The sequence below is a fragment of the Brachyistius frenatus genome, unplaced genomic scaffold (genome assembly GCF_029030835.1).
Source record: "Brachyistius frenatus isolate BFR_SWC_R1_liver_20210118 unplaced genomic scaffold, ASM2903083v1 Contig_159, whole genome shotgun sequence".
NCBI lineage: Eukaryota > Metazoa > Chordata > Actinopteri > Embiotocidae > Brachyistius > Brachyistius frenatus.
The window spans coordinates 822501-842104 of NW_027210758.1; the positions used below are offsets into that span (position 1 = coordinate 822501).

Below are 19604 nucleotides of genomic sequence, written 5' to 3' on the forward strand. Positions count from 1 at the left end.
AAAAAAAAGAAGCGAGTCGACTCCGCACAAGCAACCGGAACTGTTAGGGTACTTCCGGGTGGTGACTTTCACAATAAATGTATCGCTTTTTGAAACAGAAAAATCTGTTCGAAAACTTTTAATTGTCCTCCTAAAACAAAACAAAACTTCATGTCCTCCATGAAGTAAAACTAAAACAAACAAATACATAAACAGACTATGTTCAGTACGCCAGCATTCTTTCAGAGTAAAAGCTCAGCATCTGGCTCAAACCTGAGAACATTTTAATTGTGCAGATTAAATAAACAAATTTCACCAGCTTTTTATTTTTTCTCTACTTGAGAAAGAAAAAAACATTTGTGACCAAAAGTGAACAAACTGTACAATACATATGTAGCTGTAGATGTTAAACTGTCCACATTTAACGTGGCGTTCCTCAGGGATCTGTCGTAGCTCCTCTATTGTTCTTCAAGAAGTTTTTATTTTGACAAACGTGTGCTTACACTGTTCAGTTTTCTGGATTTTAGCTGATCAAATCCAGAGCAGGGTGAAAGAAGCAGGCCGACTCAAGAGTTATGCTTCTATACGGTGATCAAAAACACCAAAAAAGTTTATTGCAAATAAAATAAGATACATATTCGGCGTCGTGAAGTGACCGCCGACACAAAACACAACCAGAGAGGAAGAGAAAGAAACAAACTGTTCCGGTACATCAGATTTTCAAATTATGAGACTAGTGAACGTCAACAAGCTGAATATGACAATGATTCCTTTTTATTTTATTTTATTTTTACATCAAAATACAAAACTGTGCATCTTCTTAATAAAGCATCCACATCGATAACATCAACAACATTCATGTGAGGATCAGCGTGAAATTAGAGGTTGTTTTTTTCTCAAAAGCATCCAGAGACTTGAACAAGATCACTTTTTATCTTCTTAAAGTTCAGAAAACTCCTTTTTTTTTTTTTTGCATCAGTTTTTAACTCTTATTTTGAAATTCAGACTTTTTCTGTGAACGTTTTCTGTTAAAAGTAAAAATTTAAAGGGGCTCTACAACTCTTGTTAGTCCAACTGAAAGCAGCCGTTTCCATGAAGTTGCATTGTGGGAGATGTAGTCTTTTTTTCACAATAAAAGTTGTTTGTCTCTTTGTTGACAAACTTTACAAGAGTGATAGAAAGAGACAGAGGAGACCTTTAAATCTATTGTTCGGATCCGACTCCTGATTTGATATTTTCAAATTTAAAACTAAAAAAGAAAACATGAGGAAAAGTTTATCCTCATCTTGACATCAGAAGCTGTTCTGATTAGTTGCTGATCAGCTGATGTTTGTTTGTTTGTTTGTCTCCATCAGACAATAAGAAATAAAAACAGATTTTTCTTGAGAAGTGATCGATGCGATTGATCAGATCGATCCGTCTGAGGATGCTTCGGTGAAAACCCTCCCCGACGTTTCCGCTCCTCGGCTCATTCTCGCAGCTCATTGGATGAGAGACTCGGAGCTCCGCCCCTCGCAGCTGATCCACCAGTGAGGTGAGGGAATGAGCAGCAGGAGGGCTTCAGTCTGCCTCCTCCTTTTCCTCCCTTTACTCCTCCTCCTCCTCCTCTTGAACCCTGACTCTGATCCCGGGTCTGGACCAGAACCTAAAGTTCTGGAATTGCAACAGGAAATAAAATGAAAACACAAAACAAAGTGAAGGGAGAGAAAATGCTGACGCGACGAAGCAGAAGGCAGAGTGGGTGGCGGCCTGCAGACGGACCAGGAAGCAGTGCCACCCGCAGACAAAGACCCGCAGTCAGGTACCGGGCCGGGCTTCAGGGCGCGGCTCTTTGTTTGAGGGTCACAGACAAAGGAGACGGAGGGAGCGCTTGATTTACATGTGGAGAAAACGAGCGCTCCCCTCAGACAACAAGCTCCTCCCACACAGGAAGTCCAGGCGTTCACACCGACCCTACCTGGAGGAGTCTCCAGGTAGGGAGAGGGGAGGACTTCCTGTGTGAGACAGAGGGACAGACAAGGGGGACAGACAGTAGGACAGACAGGTAAGCACCGCATCTGAAAAACCGTGAATGCCACCACCGGTGGGACGACAGCAGCCATTACCACGGAGACCAACAGCCGTTACCATGGTTATCAGAGACCTAACACCTTGGCAACATGAGCCCCGTTTCCCCGGCGACGAACAGGAAGCTGGAGAGGGAGGGGCTTCAGTGAAATGTGTTGAGGGGAGGAGCGCTCGGGTGGGGGGGAGGAGCGCTCGGGTGGGGGGGGAGGCGCAGCGAGGGATGTTATTGGTCCTTCTTCTCTGATTCTGCCGAGTCGTCTTTAGACTCCTCCTCCTCAGGAGGTGTCTCCTCGTACCTGAAGAAGAGGGGGAGGGGGGGGGGGAGAAATAAAAGAATGAGTGAGATTAAACTCACCAATCAGTGAACTTCTATCTAATCACATGATCATCGTTATTAAGTAAAACATTGATCATCCAATCAACCAGCTGCCTCACGTGGAAGTTTTTCACACCAACTTCCTGTTTCTCAGTGAGGTCACTTCCTGTGTCTGTAGATCTTTGGTGGTGGTCATGGATGGATGGATGGATGGATGGATGGATGGATGGATGGATGGTTGATGGATGGTTGATGGATGGATGGTTGAAGGATGGATGAAGGATGGATGGATGGTTGATGGATGGATGGATGGTTGATGGATGGATGGATGGTTGATGGATGGATGGTTGAAGGATGGATGAAGGATGGATGATGGATGCAGCTGCTCCTGTTAATGGGCTTTTTACCTGCCCAGGTGAGACAGGGAGGGGAGAGTAAAGACTGGGGGCGGGGCCTCTACATGGAGGTGGGCTGTAACCGGCGGCGCGGGGAGGAGCCTGTTGCCATAGAGATGGCGTCCATGGAGCTAGCCAAGCTCGAAGGAGAACCACTGACGGTTGGAAAGGAAGTGAGCCTGGGAGAACCAGGAAGTATCTCCTCTGTAGACTCATAGCTAACAATGGGAGGAAGAGGAGAAGGAGGAGGAGGAGGAGGAAGAGATAAAAAGAAAAGTAAAGAACGTGGAGGTGAAGATGGCAAAAGACAGAAAAAGAGAGAGAGTGTGAGTTCATCTTAAACTCTAAAGTTACTGCAGAGATCTACTGAGGAAGAGGAGGAGGAGCAAGAGTAGGAACAGGAGGAGGGGAAAAAGAAGAGGAGAAGGAGGAAGAGGAGGAGTAAAAAAAGATGAGGGGTGATGAAGATCAGAGGTCTCTGTGACAACCCGAGCCGGAGAACCGAACAGAACCAGAACCTCAGACTGACACAGAGGTCCTGGTCCGGGGTCAGAGGTCGTGTAAGAGGCGGTGAGATGTTCCAGGAGTCGGTCAGTAGTATTATTATTATTATTATTATTATTATGATGATGATGATGATGTCAGAAATCTTCCTCTCTCTTGTTTCCATGACAGCGACAGTAAACTTCCTGCGTGTCAGGCAGGTGGAGGCTGCCGTCCAATTGCAGCAGAGGGATTCATCACGTGACCAAAAGTCCTCCAACCAGGTGAGAAGACCGTACACCTCAACAAACATCCGATGATGTCATCGACTGTTTCTGTCTCAGGACATCAATCACTCTCTAAGCTTCACCCATCGGGGGGAGGAGCAGGATGTGCGGTTGCCGTGGTAACTCACCTGAACATCTCCGTGAGCTCTCCTTTCAACAGCGCCACGACGACGGGGAAGCCAACGCAGGCCGGGACCAGGTAGAGGAGGGCGGGCTGTGGGTGGGAGGGGCAGATCAATCAATCAATATATCAATCAGTCAGTGGATTAGTCCCCCCCCCCTCCAGCGCCCTCCCCCTCCAGTCCCCGTACCTGAGCGTGTTTGAAGGTGTGCATGACGAAGATGGTGACCCCCAGGCCGAAGATGTAGGCCAGGAAACTGGAGTAGAAGTACGTCCTGCTGTTCTTCTTCAGGCTGCAGACACACAGACAGGGTTACCCTGTGACATCACCGTCACCAATCGGAGGACAAGACAGGACCGGACAGAGGGACGGGGTGGGAGGGGAGGAGGGGGGGAGGAGGGCGGGACGGTCACCTGACGTCGAAGCGCAGCAGCAGGGCGATGAAGATCCCCGGGATGACGATGTCCCCCAGTCCCAGCATCGCAAAGTTACTGGCGTCAAGTCCTCGCTCCAGCAGGTCCTGGGGGAAGACCACTGGAGGAGGGACAGGAGAAAGACAGGGGGGTCAGAGAGTGAGACAGACAGGAGGACAGAGGGGACAGACAGAGGTGTTGTCCAGTCTCAGGTGGACGTCTCCTACTTACATTTGATTGGTGCTTCAAAGGACTTGGCGACTGTTACCATGACGTTGGTCCCAAACACCTGGAGACGGAGACAGTGAGGACAGGTGAGTCTGATGATGATGATGACGATGATGAAAGATATCAGGATTTTGATGACGTGATTGATCATGTCGAGTTGTTTGATCATATTTGTGGCTGTTGTGTTCACGCTGGTCTGTATTTCAACACGTTGTTACCATGGAGACGATCAGAACCCAGCTACAGCGTCAGATCAATAGTTGCATGATCGGCGCTGTCTGAGGTCATGTCTGTGAACCATATTGATCGTGCGGATATTGACGAGGCTCACCCAGAAGACGTCGTAGACGAACAGCCCCCCCAGCAGGATGCAGCCGGTACTGACGTTGTTCAGGTGGAGAAGCTCCACCCCGTTCAGGGCGAACGCCAGGCCGAACAGGTTGTTGGCTATCCAGTGCTGCGTCGTCACAAAACACACAGGCAGCCTATTGGTTATCTGTGGTCACCTGTCAGTCAGTGAGCAGGTAACAGTAATACGACCTGACCAGGTGAGTTACCTTCTTCAGCAGGTACCAGACTCCCACCACGCTGCTGATGACCAGACAGATCAGGTTCTTGGTGTCGAACTCATAGTTGACGATTTCTGAGGAGAAACAGGAGTCTGAAGTTAAATGGTCACACTTATTCATGATTGGCTGAGGCTCTGACACTCTGCTCTGTGATTGGCTGAGGCTCTGACACTCTGCTCTGTGATTGGCTGAGGCTCTGACACCCTGCTGTGATTGGCTGAGGCTCTGACACCTTGCTCTGTGATTGGCTGAGGCTCTGGCACCCTGCTCTGTGATTGGCTGAGGCTCTGACACCCTGCTCTGTGATTGGCTGAGGCTCTGACACCCTGCCCTGTGATTGGCTGAGGCTCCGACACCCTGCTCTGTGATTGGCTGAGGCTCTGACCTTCTTTGGACTCCCCGGAGCCCTGCGTGAAGAGCAGCTGGTACTGCTTGTCGGGTATAGATGCCGGAAAGATTCTGGACATCAGAGGACTGAGAGACGGAGACAAGAAGACACAGTTGAGCTCCGGCAGCAGTCACACTGACCCGTGTCCTGATCCACACACGTGTGCTTGACGTACCTCATGGTGTGGGACAGAGCGAGGACACCCAGCACGAAGAAGTAGACGGACAGCAGCAGGTTGATGTACTCTTGAGAAAACACCTGAAACACAGACACCAGGTGAGATGAGGAACACAGGGCCCCTGCAGGACAGCCCAGGAGACCCCGACGTAGCTTAAAGAAGAGGTAGAGCCCAAGGCCCCTGCAGGATGGCCAGGTAGACCCCGACGTACCTTAAAGAAGAGGTAGAGCCCAAACAGAGTGCAGCTGGCGATGATGGGAAACCGGGCGGCGTCCCGACTGGTGATGGTCTCCGGCATGTCTGCTGCATTCTGGGAGGATAGACAACACAGAGGGAGGAGACGATGGGCTGTCAATAAGTAAATAAACATGTGGCCAGGTAGAGAAGAAGCAGCAGCAGAACTGAACCCGACCCGTCAAGACTCGACCCGATCACAAGCGGTCCAGCAGGTCTGAGAGGGGTCGGGCTCGGCGCTGCGGTGGAACAGTGAACTGTGTCAGGGGGGCGGGGCTTCTTCCACAGCTGTGGGTCTGATGTGTGTCAGAATATTAAAAAACTGAACTGAAGAGGAGTCTTTAGTGAAACCAGCACTAGGTGGACAGGAAACAGGTTTTATACTGGTTTAAGACTGGTGTTAAGACTAGTTTAAGACTGGTTGTTATTATTTACAGGACGTCAGCTGAGTAGGCGGTCCTTCAATGTGGACCAGGACTCATTAACGTGGACACTGAACAGGTGATGATGTGACAGCAGCTGACTGACAGCCGACCTTGAGAGTCACCTCATCTATATTCTCCTCTGTCGACTCCTCTGAGACACAAACTGGGACAGAGCTGAGGAGGAAGAGTCCCACATACCGTTACAGTACTCTGAATCCTTTACACGCCTGCAGTTGACAGTTATGTTGATTATTAATGAGATCGATTAAAACGATCGTACCAAACAGTTGCTACCAGCCGTTATCTGTTCTGTGACGTCGTCAGTCTGAACAGAAGAATCATGGAGAGGTTTTAAAAATCAATCAATCAATCAATCAAACCCCTGTCAGTCTGAATCGACTCGGAATCCTCTCAGCTGCTCGTCGCCATAGAAACCACTCTTGTCAGTGACATCACACACAGGTTCATGCAGTCAGACTGCGGATGACGTCATGTTACGTCTGAGCTCAGGTGACGGTTCTGTATCGGATCAGCAACAACATGCAGCGAGGAGGTCGTCAGAAGATCAATAAATCAGGAGTAAACAAAGTCTTGTTGTTTACAAGAGTCGATCAATGAGCTCAGAGTGTTCCTGAACGCAGCACGGAGTCAGACCGTCAACACCGAGTTCTACTGGGACCTTCTGAGGTTCTGTTCCGGTTTTGGACCTCTTTTCTGCTTCGCGGTATGCAGGTCAGTGATGATTGTTTCACCTGTCCCTCGTTGTCCTTCCCCTCCCTGCCGTATTTCATTCTGCGTTCTCTTCTTCTTCTTTCGTCACTTTTGTTTCAGTTTCCTGTCTGTCGCTGCTACTATTTGAAAACCCAGAGAACAACAAACCACCTGAACTGTGGCGCCATGGCAACAAGGGTTCTCCAAACATGGCAACACGCCGCTCACGGCTTTTTGAAGATTTTCAGTTTCCTTTAAAAAAAAAAAAAAAACAGCAAATGATTCTGAAGTGGAAATCACCGCACGGGCTGAGGAACACTTGCTGCTCGGTGTGCATCAGTGCGTTGCGTTCAGGAACACTCTGGACTTATTGATCGATCCTCTTATGTATATTAATCAGCTGACATATGGAGCTGGATGATGGGTCAGTCGGGCTCCACCAGTGTTGTGTGTTTGCTGCAGCGGCTCTCATACTCACTCTGAACCCAGAATCGTACTCATTGTCTCCGAGCTCCTACAGACGGACGGACGGACGGATGGACAGACGGACAGATGGGTGGACAGACAGGTGAGCACAGACAGACAGGGAGAGAGAGGGATCAGATCGGTGACAGCGAGGAGGACAGGAAGCAGCAAGAAAAAGTAAAAAATCAAACCGACAGGAGTCAAGAGGCAGCAACTGAACCGGCACTGTTGCATTCTGGGAGGAGAACAGACCTACTGATCTCTGATTGGATGGTATCGACCTGATCGTACAGAAGCAGCGGTTCTCAACTGGTGGGTCACGACCGCGAGTCTTTTTGAAGTCTCTGGAACTGTTGATGCTGGACTTTTATTTTGAAGGACATGTTTCATCATCAGGTGAGGTAACAGAGTTCGGATCAGGTAAGTCTGACTTTAATAAGTCTGACTTTAATTAGTTCAAAACAAGTCTGACTTTAATAAGTCTGACCAGCTGAGAACCACTGGACTGAAAGATGACTGACAGGAGAGAGAGAGACAGGAAGGACGGCGAGAGAGACAGGAAGGACGGGGAGAGGAGGATGGAGGAGGTCATGTGACAGGAGCTGGGTTCAACATCTGTCTGTGAGCCAATCATATTCAAGATCCATATTCATTCATATGGATCAGCATGATAATCTAATTTTATTTATTCCTGTCAATCAGACTGGATTGATGCTCCTGTCATCAATTAACAACACATCAGGGAGTCCAGCTGACATCATCAATCAGCTGTGCAGGATCAATATGATCAATAACAGCTGGTCCTCTTTATTGATCACAGACACCAGAACATGTCCTAATGTGTTGACTCTGGTTATTGATTGTTTACTGGGAGTATTGATCCCTCATCAGCTGGATAAACAATCGGTCCGTCTCTGGGGGACAAAGTGTCCCAGAGACACGGAGACTTCCTGTTTACATTCACCCAGAAAACAGCAGAGAGGAGGGGACAACAGGTGAGACGGTTTCCTCCTCCACCTGTCCACCTGTCCATCCCCACCTGTTCCGTGTTTGACTTCCGGTGAGGTTCACGTCTGGCGGGCCCTCGCCAGGATAGGAGGACAGACAGGTAGGGAGACACCTGTCTGTCTGTCCGTCACACCGGAGGACAGACAGGTAGGGAGACACCTGTCTGTCTGTCCGTCACACCGGAGGACAGACCGTGAACGGCCGGTTAGCAGCCGTTAACGAACAAACAAACAGCTGTCCGCTCCGGTCCGCTCCGGTCCCTGATCGATACACCGATCACCGGGGACCGAGTATTGATCTGTGACGCGGGCGGAGCTGCTATTAAACACTTTTCTTTCTAGCCGGAAGAGCCGTTAGCCTGCTAGCCGTTAGCTGACGCAGCCAGCCGGAGGAGGCTCACTGCGGCCGGGCTGCGGTGAAACGCGAACCCGAGGACCGACGGGTACCTTGGACTTGGAGCAGGTGACGGACCGCAGGGCTCCGAAGAAGATGGGCAGCAGGGCCATGAACACCAGGCTGCCGTACGCCAGCGCCGTGCCCTCCGGACTGGCCACGAACTTGGCCGTCGCGTTCAGCGCCTCGGTTCCGTTGGAGTCCGTCGCGTTCAGGGCGTCCAGGACCGCGGCGGCGGCGGCGGCGGCGGCCTCGGAGGCCGCGGCGGGTTCAGCCTCAGACATGGTTCTTCAGAGCGGGCTTCGGGGGACTGTTGGGGCTGCGGCGGACTCGGACACACGGCTGGAGGTGGGAGCTGCGGCGGCGCGTTCTCATTCATCCACCTCACTGATGCTGCGCGAGCCCCGGTAAGGCCACGTTTCCTAAAACAGGAACAGAGAGTGCAGCAACAGGAAGAGGTCTCACTCTGCCGCTGCTTTCCAGAACCTTTAAGGCCACGTTTACTAAAACGGGGGGAGCAGAGAGTAAGCGAAAAGAAGGGGTCTCACTCTGCCGCTGTTTCCCGAGCACCTTAACGTCACCGGTGGATCAGCTGATCCTGGATCGATAACAGGATTTCCAGATCCTGAACTTTCTGATCCAGATGAAACTGTTTAAACGGAGGGTCCATCCGTCAGCTGCACTCTCGCAGACCAGAGGATTTGTTCAAACGTGACATGTTTTTGTGTTATAATAGACGATCTTTGTGAAGAGGAAGTAGCGGGTCTTCTTCGTTGGTGGAACACGGAGTTCTGACGGAGTGGAGGAGAGTCGGAGATCCGTCGGAGTGAACCATCTCTCTTATAGACAGTCTGTGGTCCACAGACTTATCTTCAACTAAAACACCACATCTGTTAAAATGTCAACATTACAAACTTTATTGAATCTTATAAACAAACAACAGACGACAAAAAAATATTTTAAAAAAAAACAAACAAGTCAAAACAAAAATAAACAAGTCTCAACATGGCCTGAAATATTCCAAATATTTACATTTGATGAGTGAAACAGAGACGAGAGGACGACGGAGAAACAAGAAAACGAGAAAAACAAGAAACAATAACGACAACAAAAGAAAACAATACAAAAAAAAAAGAAAACAATAAAAACATGACCCTGAAACACCCAGATGCTGCTCCAGGTGTGTTCCCAACAGTCTACCTGGAGTTCTTATTGATCTCCAGGTCAAAGGTCATTATTGATCAAACTGCTGGTCAGAAGAATAAAAATATAATAAAGTGTAATGAGCCTTTAAATTCCACCTCGTCCTTTACGGTGAACTCGGGTGAACCGATCGATCGCTGCGAGCGGACCGACGGTCACAGACGGGGAAGCCACCACACCATGGTGGACAGGAGGACCAGGAGGGGCGTGGCCTGGAGCAGGAGGGCGGAGCCATTCAGGAGGGCGGAGCGCTTCAGTGTCAGTGTCACCTCGAGGGGGAAGTGGTCGCTCACCTCCATCACCTGGCAGACAGAAGGAGCAGAGGGGGCGGAGTCAGAGGGCGGAGTCACACGGAGAGGTCACGTTAAAAAAAGACAGGAAGTCTAGGAGCTGCTTAAACTCTGCCTCCTTTTTAAAAAACACAACCTGTAGTTTGTACAGGAAGAGTTACAGAGCGCTGAGTCAGCTGGTTAGCCCGCTAACACGCTAAACAGCTGCAGATCAACAGTTGTTGATCCTTCGCATTGTTTCTGCTTTCAGAATCAGAGAAAGACGTCAGGGAGGAACCCAGCTGATTGGGTTTCACTGATGTCATGTGATCAGGAAGTCGTACTCTGGTCCTGCTGAGTTTGAACTGTTTGGAGAAGTCGAAGACTTTCGCAGAGAACGGCTGGATCGCCTTCAGGAACGGTTCTCCGTGTACCACAATCCTGGAACACACACACACACACACACACACACACACACACACACACACACACACACACACACACACACACACAGAGTTCAGGTCAAATCAAACTGCTCAAAAATAGAAAAAAAAAAAAAGTTTTTTAATTTTCCATAACAACACACACACACACACACACACACACACACACACACACACACACACACACACACACACACACACACACACACACACACACACACCTGTCGTAAGCACAGTTGGTGTCTTTGCCGACGGTCGTGTCCACTCGGTCTCCAATCAACCAGGAGAAATTGGAGTCCTTGTACAGTCGGATCTTCTTCCTGTCGGTCCGCGTCACGTACGCACAGCTGGCGTGGAAATCTCCGAGGAACATCACGTTACACACACACACACACACACACACACACACACACACACACACACACACACACACACACACACACACACACACACACACACACATTATAACTTCAAACTGAAGTTTATTTTATTCTGATACATGTTTTCAGCAGGAACGCTCTTAAAGATTTCTAAAAACATTCCTAAAATATTTGGTAGAAGAACTTTATCCCACTTTAAAGAAAACAAACAACAACATTACATCATGTCTAACCAATCAGCTGGGGAGGAGCTGACACTATGCCCCGCCCACCTGTACCAGCAACCTGACTGCACCCCCAGACGTGTCACTCAAACAGGAGGATTCAGCCGACAGATGATCTTCTGACAAACATGGAGGATCACCGAAACACGCCCCCCTGACCGACAGCCAATCAGAAGGTGCCTCCTCACCGTGTTGTTCCACTTCCTGCTGACTTCCTGGAAGACGTCGTAGAGCCGGTCGATCTCCTGGACGGCCTGACGGGGTTCCGTGTGGAGCGGAACCAGGATGAACTTCTCGACCGCTGCCGGACAGAGAGGACGAGGAGGAGGAAGAGTGATGAAGAGGAGGAGGAGAGATAAAGAGGGACACTCAGGTGAAACAGGTTTTCATAAATAATGTTGTTGTTTTATATATATAAACTCACCTGTTTGGTTACTCTGGAACTGAACAACAAACGGTTCTCTGACGAACGACTGTTTCCGACTGTACTGATGCTGACCGATCACTTTCACCGTCTGAGTCCTGGAGGAGGAGAGGGGGGGGGAGAGGAGGGGGGGGATGTTCAGGTGCACATGGGTGCGTACAGGTGTCTCTACAGGTGCGTTCAAGTGTGCATTCAGGTGCGTTCAGGTGTCTGTACAGGTGCGTTCAGGTGTCTGTACAGGTGCGTTCAGGTGTCTGTTCATCCGAGGAAGTTCAGGTCTGCTCCACCAGCGTGTCTCACCTGTAGATGAAGACGTACTGCTGCAGGTCCTCAGGTGAGTTTCCGAGCCCTTTACTGGACAGTGATTGGTAGCTGTGACCTTCGTACCTGAAAACACAGAGACGCTGTTGAAACTCTGCAGTGTGTTTACTTTGAACAGCAGGTAGTGTGTGTGTGTGTGTGTGTGTGTGTGTGTGTGTGTGTGTGTGTGTGTGTGTGTGTGTGTGTGTGTGTGTGTGTGTGTGTGTGTGTGCGTGCGTGTGTGTGTGTTTTGCAGGGTTTTTAACACATCGCACTGACCAATCCAAAGTACCAATTTATGATTTGCTGATATCTATAAATACAGGACGATCAATACCGCTGCTCTGCATCTGATCTGGTCAACGCTGCTTTATAACAGATAATAACGCAGACATGGCTTTATGAAGCTATTTGTCAACAACAACAATAGCACCTCCTGTAAACAATAATCACATTTGCAATAATCACATTTGTAATCATATTAATTACAGTTGTGTTCAGGAGAGATTATAACTGCTGACAAACGTCCTCATATCTGCTTATAGCTGCATTATAGTGTTATTAACGTGTCTAAAGTCAGACTACCAATGTTAACGTAACGTAACAACACTGAAGCTAAAGTAGTCGAGCCGTCGGGACAGCCCAGAGGTGGAAAGTTACTCAAGTAATATTTGGGAATATGTAGTATCGTATTGAGTAGATATATTTAAAAGTACTTGATACTTGTACAGTATTTTTTACCATATTATTACTGAAATCTTTACAGGATTTTTCCTGTTTATTTTATTTTCACTGTATTTTTTACCGTATTTTTATTGTCTTTTTTACTTTATTTTAACTGTTTTTAACGTATTTCTATTTTATTTTATTTTAAAGTATTTTTACTTTATTTCTACTGCACTAAATACGGCTAAAAATGCTACCGTTGCTATCGGCATTGATACATAAAACACCTTCAGCAGGTTTTCATCCAGCTGCTCTGAGGACTTTAAAATACTGCTAAGAAATCTTTCTGGTGATTTAAACTGCAAGGTGTTTTTATATCTTTTGAACATTTTAATGTTGTGTCTTCCACCCTTGCAGTTGCCCCTCAGTTAGCTCCCCTATCAGCATGCTGCTAATTTTCCCTCCCGATGACCAGTTTGTCCGCCCACAGATCCACACATGCAGAACGGTGATTGTTAGTTTCGTGGATTAGTGGCGTAAACGATCCCAGAGACACAGACTGACATACAGGAAGAAGAAACCTTCTAGATACACAGTTACCGTTAGCACGAGGGACAAGCTAAAGGCTAACCGACACCAGATTATAACGAATCATTCGCCAACAAACAAGTCGAGATGAAATCAGATGTTTCCTGTTAGACAGCAGCAGCTCTCAGCTGTAGTTTAATTTCAGGTTTATTTGTTTCATGAAGTGGTTTAAAGGTGATCAGTAAAATCTGAAGATTAATTCTGAAAACTGACTGATAACTGCTGAACCAATCAGCATCCAGCGGTGACGCCACCTGCCGGTTTGTGAACGTTTTAAAGCCTCCAGTTCAGATTCTGTCCGTTGCCATTTTTGCTAGTTTGGAACGGTTTGGAGCAGGAAGTGACCATATTTGGACGATCTGTTGGGGGAGGAGCCAGCAGTGGATCTGACTGATCTGATTGGAAAACTGACGATACTCCGTCCCGCCCGCCGATAGCTGTAACCTGACTGCACCACAGGCCTGTCAATCAAACAAGACTCGACCGGATTTCAAAATAAAGCTCAAATATTGGATTTCTGTACCAGATTTCAAAATAAAGCTCATGTTGGATTTTGTTTGGCAGAGATTTCAAAATCAAACTCACATGCTTAATTTCTGTAGCAGATTTTCAAAGTTAAAGTGTGAGCTGCTCTTCAGGTGTGAGGATTAGTAGAGAGAGTAAATACAGGTGATCAGAATGATTGATTATGATTAGAGGGAGTTCCACATGCTCATAAAATCCACTGTACCTGTCAGTTTCCCTGTTGGAGGCAGACAGCAGACACATAGTGAACACCTGCTCCTACTCATGTCCATCATGCTAGTGTGACAGTCTGACATCATTCTAACATGGCAGCACGTGATGAAATGAGTTACGCTCGTTAAACTCGTTAGTCTCCAACTAACGAGTTCAATTAACTCAGTTTCAAACTAACGCGTTATCCTCAAACTAACTCGTCAGATTAACTCGTTAACAGATTTTACATGATTACGATCAAACTCCTGCCGAGCTGCTGCAGAACCACTCAACTGTTTCCCTTCAATAAAGTCTTAAAGAACAACTCTGGTTCAGTTCACCTGTTGAGAGCCAACAGCAAAGTCTTGATCGCTTTACCATCAGCGTCCACCACGTCCTGCAAGAGACAGATGTCACAGCGGGACACCACCTGCAGACAGACAGACAGACAGTGGGACGGAGAGACAGAGACAGACAACAATTACAGCATTATAATGTGTTATTTCTAAATCAGAAAATAACAGAACTAAAACCAGAAGTAGTGACGCTGTGTAAAATGTAAATAAAAACAGAATGTGATGATTCTTAAATCACGTTAACTCCTATTTCATTTAAAACAGAACAAAGACGACATATAAAATGTTAAAACTGAGACATTTTATTGTTTTTTAAAATATCTGCTTATTTTGAATTTGATGGCAGCAACACCAGTTGGGACGGGGTCATGTTTACCACCGTGTTGCATCACCTGTTGTTTTAACAACACTCTGCAAACTTTTTGGGAACTGAGGAGACCAGAGAAGGCGTTGGTGTTTCTGGATCATGTTCATATCTGGTTTCTTCTTTGTAGAGCTTTTAACCTGCATTTTGTGAACTGTGTTCACAGACGATGGTTTTCTGAAGTGTTCCTGAGCCCATGCAGTGATTTCCACCACAGAATTGTGTCTGTTTATTAATGCAGTGCTGCCTGAGGGCCCGAAGATCACCACTATCCAATATAATGTGTGTGTTAGTGTGTGTGTCAGTGTGTGTGTGTGTGTGTGTGTGTGTTAGTGTGTGTGTCAGTGTGTGTGTGTGTGTGTGTGTGCGCTACCCGTGTCAAAGTGTGTATCAGTCGGTAGTTTGAAGACTTCTGCTGGTTAAATTTCTGCACGTTGTACGAGCAGATCCTGAATCCAGAAACTGATGCTGTCCCAACGAGGAGGAGGAGGAGGACGAGAGGAAGAGGAGGAGGAGGATAGTGCCACTTCATGGTTAGTTCTGAGGAGACAGGACACATGATGAGCCGGGGAGTCCGAAACCAGGAGCATCACAGTGAGACATTCGGAGAACTGATGCATGCTGGGATGTTAAACAGGGAGCAGAGACACACAGGTCAGAGGGACTCTCTTTGAGCCGAGCTGAGCGCTCACAAACCTGCTGGGGACAAACAAACAAACAAACAAACAAACAAACAAATGAATACATGTTTCCTCTGCAGTTAAACAGAGATGTTTACTGCAACCTGCAGGGGGCGACAGAGAGCAGCAGGAAGTCCAGCTATGCTTCAAACAAGTCAGGCAGGGAGCAAAGAGCAGTGTGTGTGTGTGTGTGTGTGTGTGTGTGTGTGTGTGTGTGTGTGTGTGTGTGTGTGTGTGTGTGTGTGTGTGTGTGTGTTTCATTGTGTTTGTATAAAAGGTGCTCTTTAAATAAAGTCCGACTGATCTGTGATTTAAAAAGCAGTCGGAGAGCGACCGACAGCAGCAGACGGTTGAGGACGTTAAGGGCGTGGACGTTAAACTTTACAGCTCTAGATTAAAAACAGTCAGCGAGTCAGCGTTTGGAGGCTCTCGGCCCCTCGGGGCTCCTCCCAGCTGGTCCGACCGGTGCAGCGACTCCTCGCAGACACTCCCAACGCAGCACAACACAACATGATAACACCGTGACCACTCCATAACAACAACAACAACAACATGAACAACCACATGACAACAACAACAATAACATGACAACAACAACAACATGACAACCACAACAACATAAACAACAACATAACAACAATATGAACAACCACAACATGAACAATAACATGACAATAACAGCAATATGACAACCACAACAACAATATGAACAACAACATGAACAACAACAACATGACAACAACCACAACAACAACATGAACAACCACAACATGAACAACCACATGAAAAACAACATGGACAACAACAACAGCATGACAACCACATGAACAACCACAACATGACAACCACATGAACAATATGACAACCACATGAACAACATGACAACCACATGAACAACATGACAACCACATGAACAATATGACAACCACATGAACAACCACAATATGACAACCACATGAACAACCACAACATGACAACCAACATGACAACCACATGAACAACCACAACATGACAACCACAACATGACAACCACATGAACAACATGACAACCACATGAACAATATGACAACCACATGAACAACATGACAACCACATGAACAATATGACAACCACATGAACAATATGACAACCACATGAACAACCACAATATGACAACCATATGAACAACATGACAACCGTATGAACAACATGACAACCACATGAACAATATGACAACCACATGAACAATATGACAACCACATGAACAACATGACAACCACATGAACAATATGACAACCACATGAACAACATGACAACCACATGAACAACATGACAACCACATGAACAACACCATGACAACAACATGATGACCCTGCAGAGTTTTAGGATCCTCTGAGCTCTGTGTGTTCGAAGGCCCCCGAAGGACACAAAGCACTCGGAGGACTCGCTGCACAACCACGAAGATGAAACCTGATTTTGAAGGAGCTCAGAATAATTTATATTTCTGATTATCCTCCAAACATCTAACCTGAAGACGTCTGAGAGGACGACGCGTTCAGGGACAGTCTGCACTTCAGATTAAAGTCTCACTGATACACGTCAAGCGCTGGCCCTCAACTTTGAACCAGCACAAGTTCCTGTTTCAACAGGAAACATGTTAATATGCTGAGGACAGTCACTCATTAACAGGTTTAACACGTCTGATGTCCTGAAAGTCCCGTAAACCACCTGTTAGGTCCTCGTAAACCACCTCGTCCGCAGGTTCAGGAGACGATTCAAACTCTGCAGCAGAGTCTCAAAGGCTTCCAGCAAAGACACATAAATATACCGAACACAGACACATCTGGACTCACATTTCCTGTTTCTGACTGGCTCGTGACTCGTTTGAACGTTTCACACGTGATCGTTTCGCAGAAAGCTGAAGAGTTCGGAGAGGAGGACGAGGAGGAGGAAGAAGAGGAAGTGGAAGAAGCTGTCAAGATAAACATGCAAAAATGTTTACAACACACGACCTGCTCAACTCAATCTGGGTCACACACACTCAACTCTCAGGTTTCAACCACCCCATTGAAATACACTCTGAACACACACCTGGACCAGGACCTGGACCTGGACCAGGACCTACAGTTCTTACCTTTTCAGGTGAGCTCCGGCCAGCCGTGTGTCTCTGCTGCTGAACGTCGGAGTGTGTCCTGCTGGGAGGAGGCTCCCTACCTGCATCTGATGTCACCTCACCCTGAATCACAGAGGTTCTGTTAGTTTGTCCACGCCCTTCAGAATGCAGCATTCAGAGACCGTGGGACAGTTCGTAGTCCATGTTTGGAGTTTGTCTAAACTTCAGACATAGACTCTAAAGAGACTGTAAAGATCAGACAGGTGAGTAAATATTAATGTTTCAGTTAGTTTACGATCATGTTGTTTTAATGACAGTTTATGATTGTTGTCTAACAGCCTCTAAACTCCAGTCTGAACATCATCAACATGTTTCAGCACCGAGTCAAAGGTCTTAAAAACATTGATTGATTGAGTCCAGTCAGAGAAGTCACTCAGATCTAGCAAATTAAAGCTAATAAAGTCGAGAGTCAAACTTTGATGAGGAAACAATAACATGCAGATATTTTCCTTGAGTAGAAGAAGTGTGTATATATACACACACATATATATATATATATATATATATATATATATATATATATATATATATATATATATATATATATACTGATAGTGTTCAGCAATTTACAAAATCAGTATTTTCTATAACCCAGGATGACTTGGTACTGACCTGGTACTGACCCAGGATGACCTGGTACTGGTACTGACCCAGGATGAGCTGGTACTGACCTGGTACTGACCTGGTACTGAATGGTACTGGTACTCATCCTGGGTCAGTACAGAGTCATCCTGGGTCAGTTAGTATCACTAGTTGGTTTATTTACCTCATTCTGCTACACGGACCGGGTCAGTACAGTACAGAACCTAAGGTGGTTACTTCCCTCCCTCCTCCCCCTCCTCCTCACTCTCCACCCCCTCCTCCTCCTCCTCCCTCTCCACCCTCTCCTCCCCCCTCCTCCTCCTCCTCCGGGGGCAGCTCCAGGATTCAGGACACCGTCAGTGAGTTATTGGACCCCGGGTACCCAGACAGGACAGCCCGGCTCCTGGTGCCCGATCTTCACCGAGCTGACATGGACCGTCCGGGGCGGCCACTGCTCTGAGCTCCGGGGAGTCCTCCGGGCGTCGGTGGTCGGAGCGGTGCGGAACCGCGGCTCGGTGACACCAACGCCGGCAGCCGGTTAGCCGTTAGCTCCGCGGCTCCTCCGTCCGACTTCAAACCGGAGATTCGAACCGTGAGTTCACCGGGCTGACACCGACCAACCGGAGCCGTGCGAGTTTACTGGCTTTGAGGTGAGTTACAGAGTCTCCGGAGAGTTAACTAACGTTAACTAACGTTAACTACCAACTTATAAACTTTACTGACTAACTTGTTAGCTTCTTTGCTGAAGTTACACCGATGTTTGTGGTGCTAACCGTGTTAGCACCGATCAGCAGCAGCTCCTGTAAACACGTGTCCGAGTCAATGTTGTTTATTGATTCATAGTTTGATCGATAATCAGTTCATAATGATCTGATGAGAATGCTGCGTTCAAGGACGCCTGGGAAACAGTGCGTCCTCCAAATTTATCGGGAGTTTTGGGCAGAAAATAACAATAATAACAATAAAAAATAATAATAATAATAATAATCATGTTAATAATAATAATTCTAACTTTGTATTTTTAACTAACAAATTTACCAAAATATGACACACACACAAAAAAAGTGATACTATGGCATTAAAATGTTTTAATGGGATTTTGGGGATATAATTTGTAGTTAGTTTGTGTTTTAAGATTTAGACACCTTTTATTTTTTGTTATTGATTTTTATTTAAATGTTTGTATTAGGTTTTTGTTTTGTATTGTTGTTGACCTTTGGTTTGGTATTAGTATAACTGCATTTACAACGCCAACCCGAAACCATTGTCCCTGCTGCAGACTGACTTCACTCTGTGTTTGTTGTCCCTGCTACAGACTGACTTCACTGTTTGTTGTCCCTGCTGCAGACTGACTTCACTCTGTTTGTTGTCCCTGCTACAGACTGACTTCACTGTGTTTGTTGTCCCTGCTACAGACTGACTTCACTCTGTGTTTGTTATTCTGCTGCAGACTGACTTCACTGAGCGTGTGTTCCCTGCTGCAGGCTGACTTCGCTGCATTATTCATGTGTGACATGGTTCTGTGTTACCGGACCCTCTGGCTGCTTTGTTTCCGACTTGGATCAGTGACCCAGATTCTGATCTTGAATGTAGAC

At 47.0% G+C, this 19604-nt stretch overlaps 3 protein-coding genes across 9 annotated transcripts in view; all 3 read right to left on the reverse strand.

Annotated features, from left to right (window-relative positions):
* The window catches only part of mrgbp (MRG/MORF4L binding protein), a 4740-nt gene extending 4697 nt beyond the window's left edge, over positions 1 to 43 (reverse strand). Inside the window, exon 1 of the mRNA XM_069716598.1 lies at positions 1 to 43. This exon is cut by the window's left edge and continues 171 nt beyond it. The gene's annotated coding sequence lies outside the window, so the exon portion shown is untranslated.
* Positions 44 to 552: 509 nt separating this feature from the next.
* Positions 553 to 9392, reverse strand: hm13 (histocompatibility (minor) 13). 4 transcript variants are annotated; one of them, XM_069716526.1, is made up of 14 exons: positions 9210 to 9392; positions 8715 to 9083; positions 7274 to 7309; positions 5637 to 5735; positions 5423 to 5505; positions 5245 to 5333; positions 4848 to 4933; positions 4622 to 4747; positions 4294 to 4351; positions 4063 to 4183; positions 3839 to 3941; positions 3656 to 3741; positions 2770 to 2975; positions 553 to 2342 (listed from the first exon to the last, which is right to left on the reverse strand). In XM_069716526.1, exons 2-13 carry the CDS (start codon positions 8943 to 8945, stop codon positions 2819 to 2821), a joined length of 1275 nt encoding a protein of 424 aa, XP_069572627.1. In that variant the 5' UTR covers positions 8946 to 9083; positions 9210 to 9392; the 3' UTR covers positions 553 to 2342; positions 2770 to 2818. The 4 variants fall into 4 exon arrangements, with proteins under 4 accessions (XP_069572627.1, XP_069572629.1, XP_069572630.1 ...); XM_069716528.1 differs by lacking the exon at positions 7274 to 7309 and having other exon boundaries at positions 8715 to 9390; XM_069716529.1 differs by lacking the exon at positions 2770 to 2975 and having other exon boundaries at positions 8715 to 9382.
* A 162-nt stretch (positions 9393 to 9554) lies between these two features.
* Positions 9555 to 17882, reverse strand: LOC138631532 (deoxyribonuclease gamma-like). 4 transcript variants are annotated; one of them, XM_069716533.1, is made up of 11 exons: positions 17389 to 17882; positions 17108 to 17226; positions 14969 to 15135; positions 14217 to 14305; positions 13889 to 13900; positions 11905 to 11991; positions 11605 to 11702; positions 11369 to 11481; positions 10798 to 10955; positions 10478 to 10574; positions 9555 to 10166 (listed from the first exon to the last, which is right to left on the reverse strand). In XM_069716533.1, exons 3-11 carry the CDS (start codon positions 15125 to 15127, stop codon positions 10020 to 10022), a joined length of 960 nt encoding a protein of 319 aa, XP_069572634.1. In that variant the 5' UTR covers positions 15128 to 15135; positions 17108 to 17226; positions 17389 to 17882; the 3' UTR covers positions 9555 to 10019. The 4 variants fall into 4 exon arrangements, with proteins under 4 accessions (XP_069572634.1, XP_069572635.1, XP_069572632.1 ...); XM_069716534.1 differs by lacking the exon at positions 17108 to 17226; XM_069716531.1 differs by lacking the exons at positions 17108 to 17226; positions 17389 to 17882 and having other exon boundaries at positions 14969 to 15464.
* Positions 17883 to 19604: the final 1722 nt, after the last annotated feature.

What these genes read in the sequence shown, in the direction of transcription:
- hm13 (XM_069716526.1), bottom strand. Translation starts at nt 8,945, where the DNA reads ATGTCTGAGGCTGAACCCGCCGCGGCCTCCGAGGCCGCCGCCGCCGCC. An exon ending in AGTACGATTCTGGGTTCAGA is followed by an intron (nt 5,736 to 7,273) that starts GTGAGTATGAGA and finishes CTATCCTCCCAG; the next exon opens with AATGCAGCAGACATGCCGGA. An exon ending in GAGCTCACGGAGATGTTCAG is followed by an intron (nt 2,976 to 3,655) that starts GTGAGTTACCAC and finishes TCCCATTGTTAG; the next exon opens with CTATGAGTCTACAGAGGAGA.
- LOC138631532 (XM_069716531.1), bottom strand. Translation starts at nt 15,154, where the DNA reads ATGTGTCCTGTCTCCTCAGAACTAACCATGAAGTGGCACTATCCTCCT. An exon ending in TGATACACACTTTGACACGG is followed by an intron (nt 14,306 to 14,968) that starts GTAGCGCACACA and finishes GTCTGTCTGCAG; the next exon opens with GTGGTGTCCCGCTGTGACAT. An exon ending in GTTCCAGAGTAACCAAACAG is followed by an intron (nt 11,482 to 11,604) that starts GTGAGTTTATAT and finishes TCTGTCCGGCAG; the next exon opens with CGGTCGAGAAGTTCATCCTG.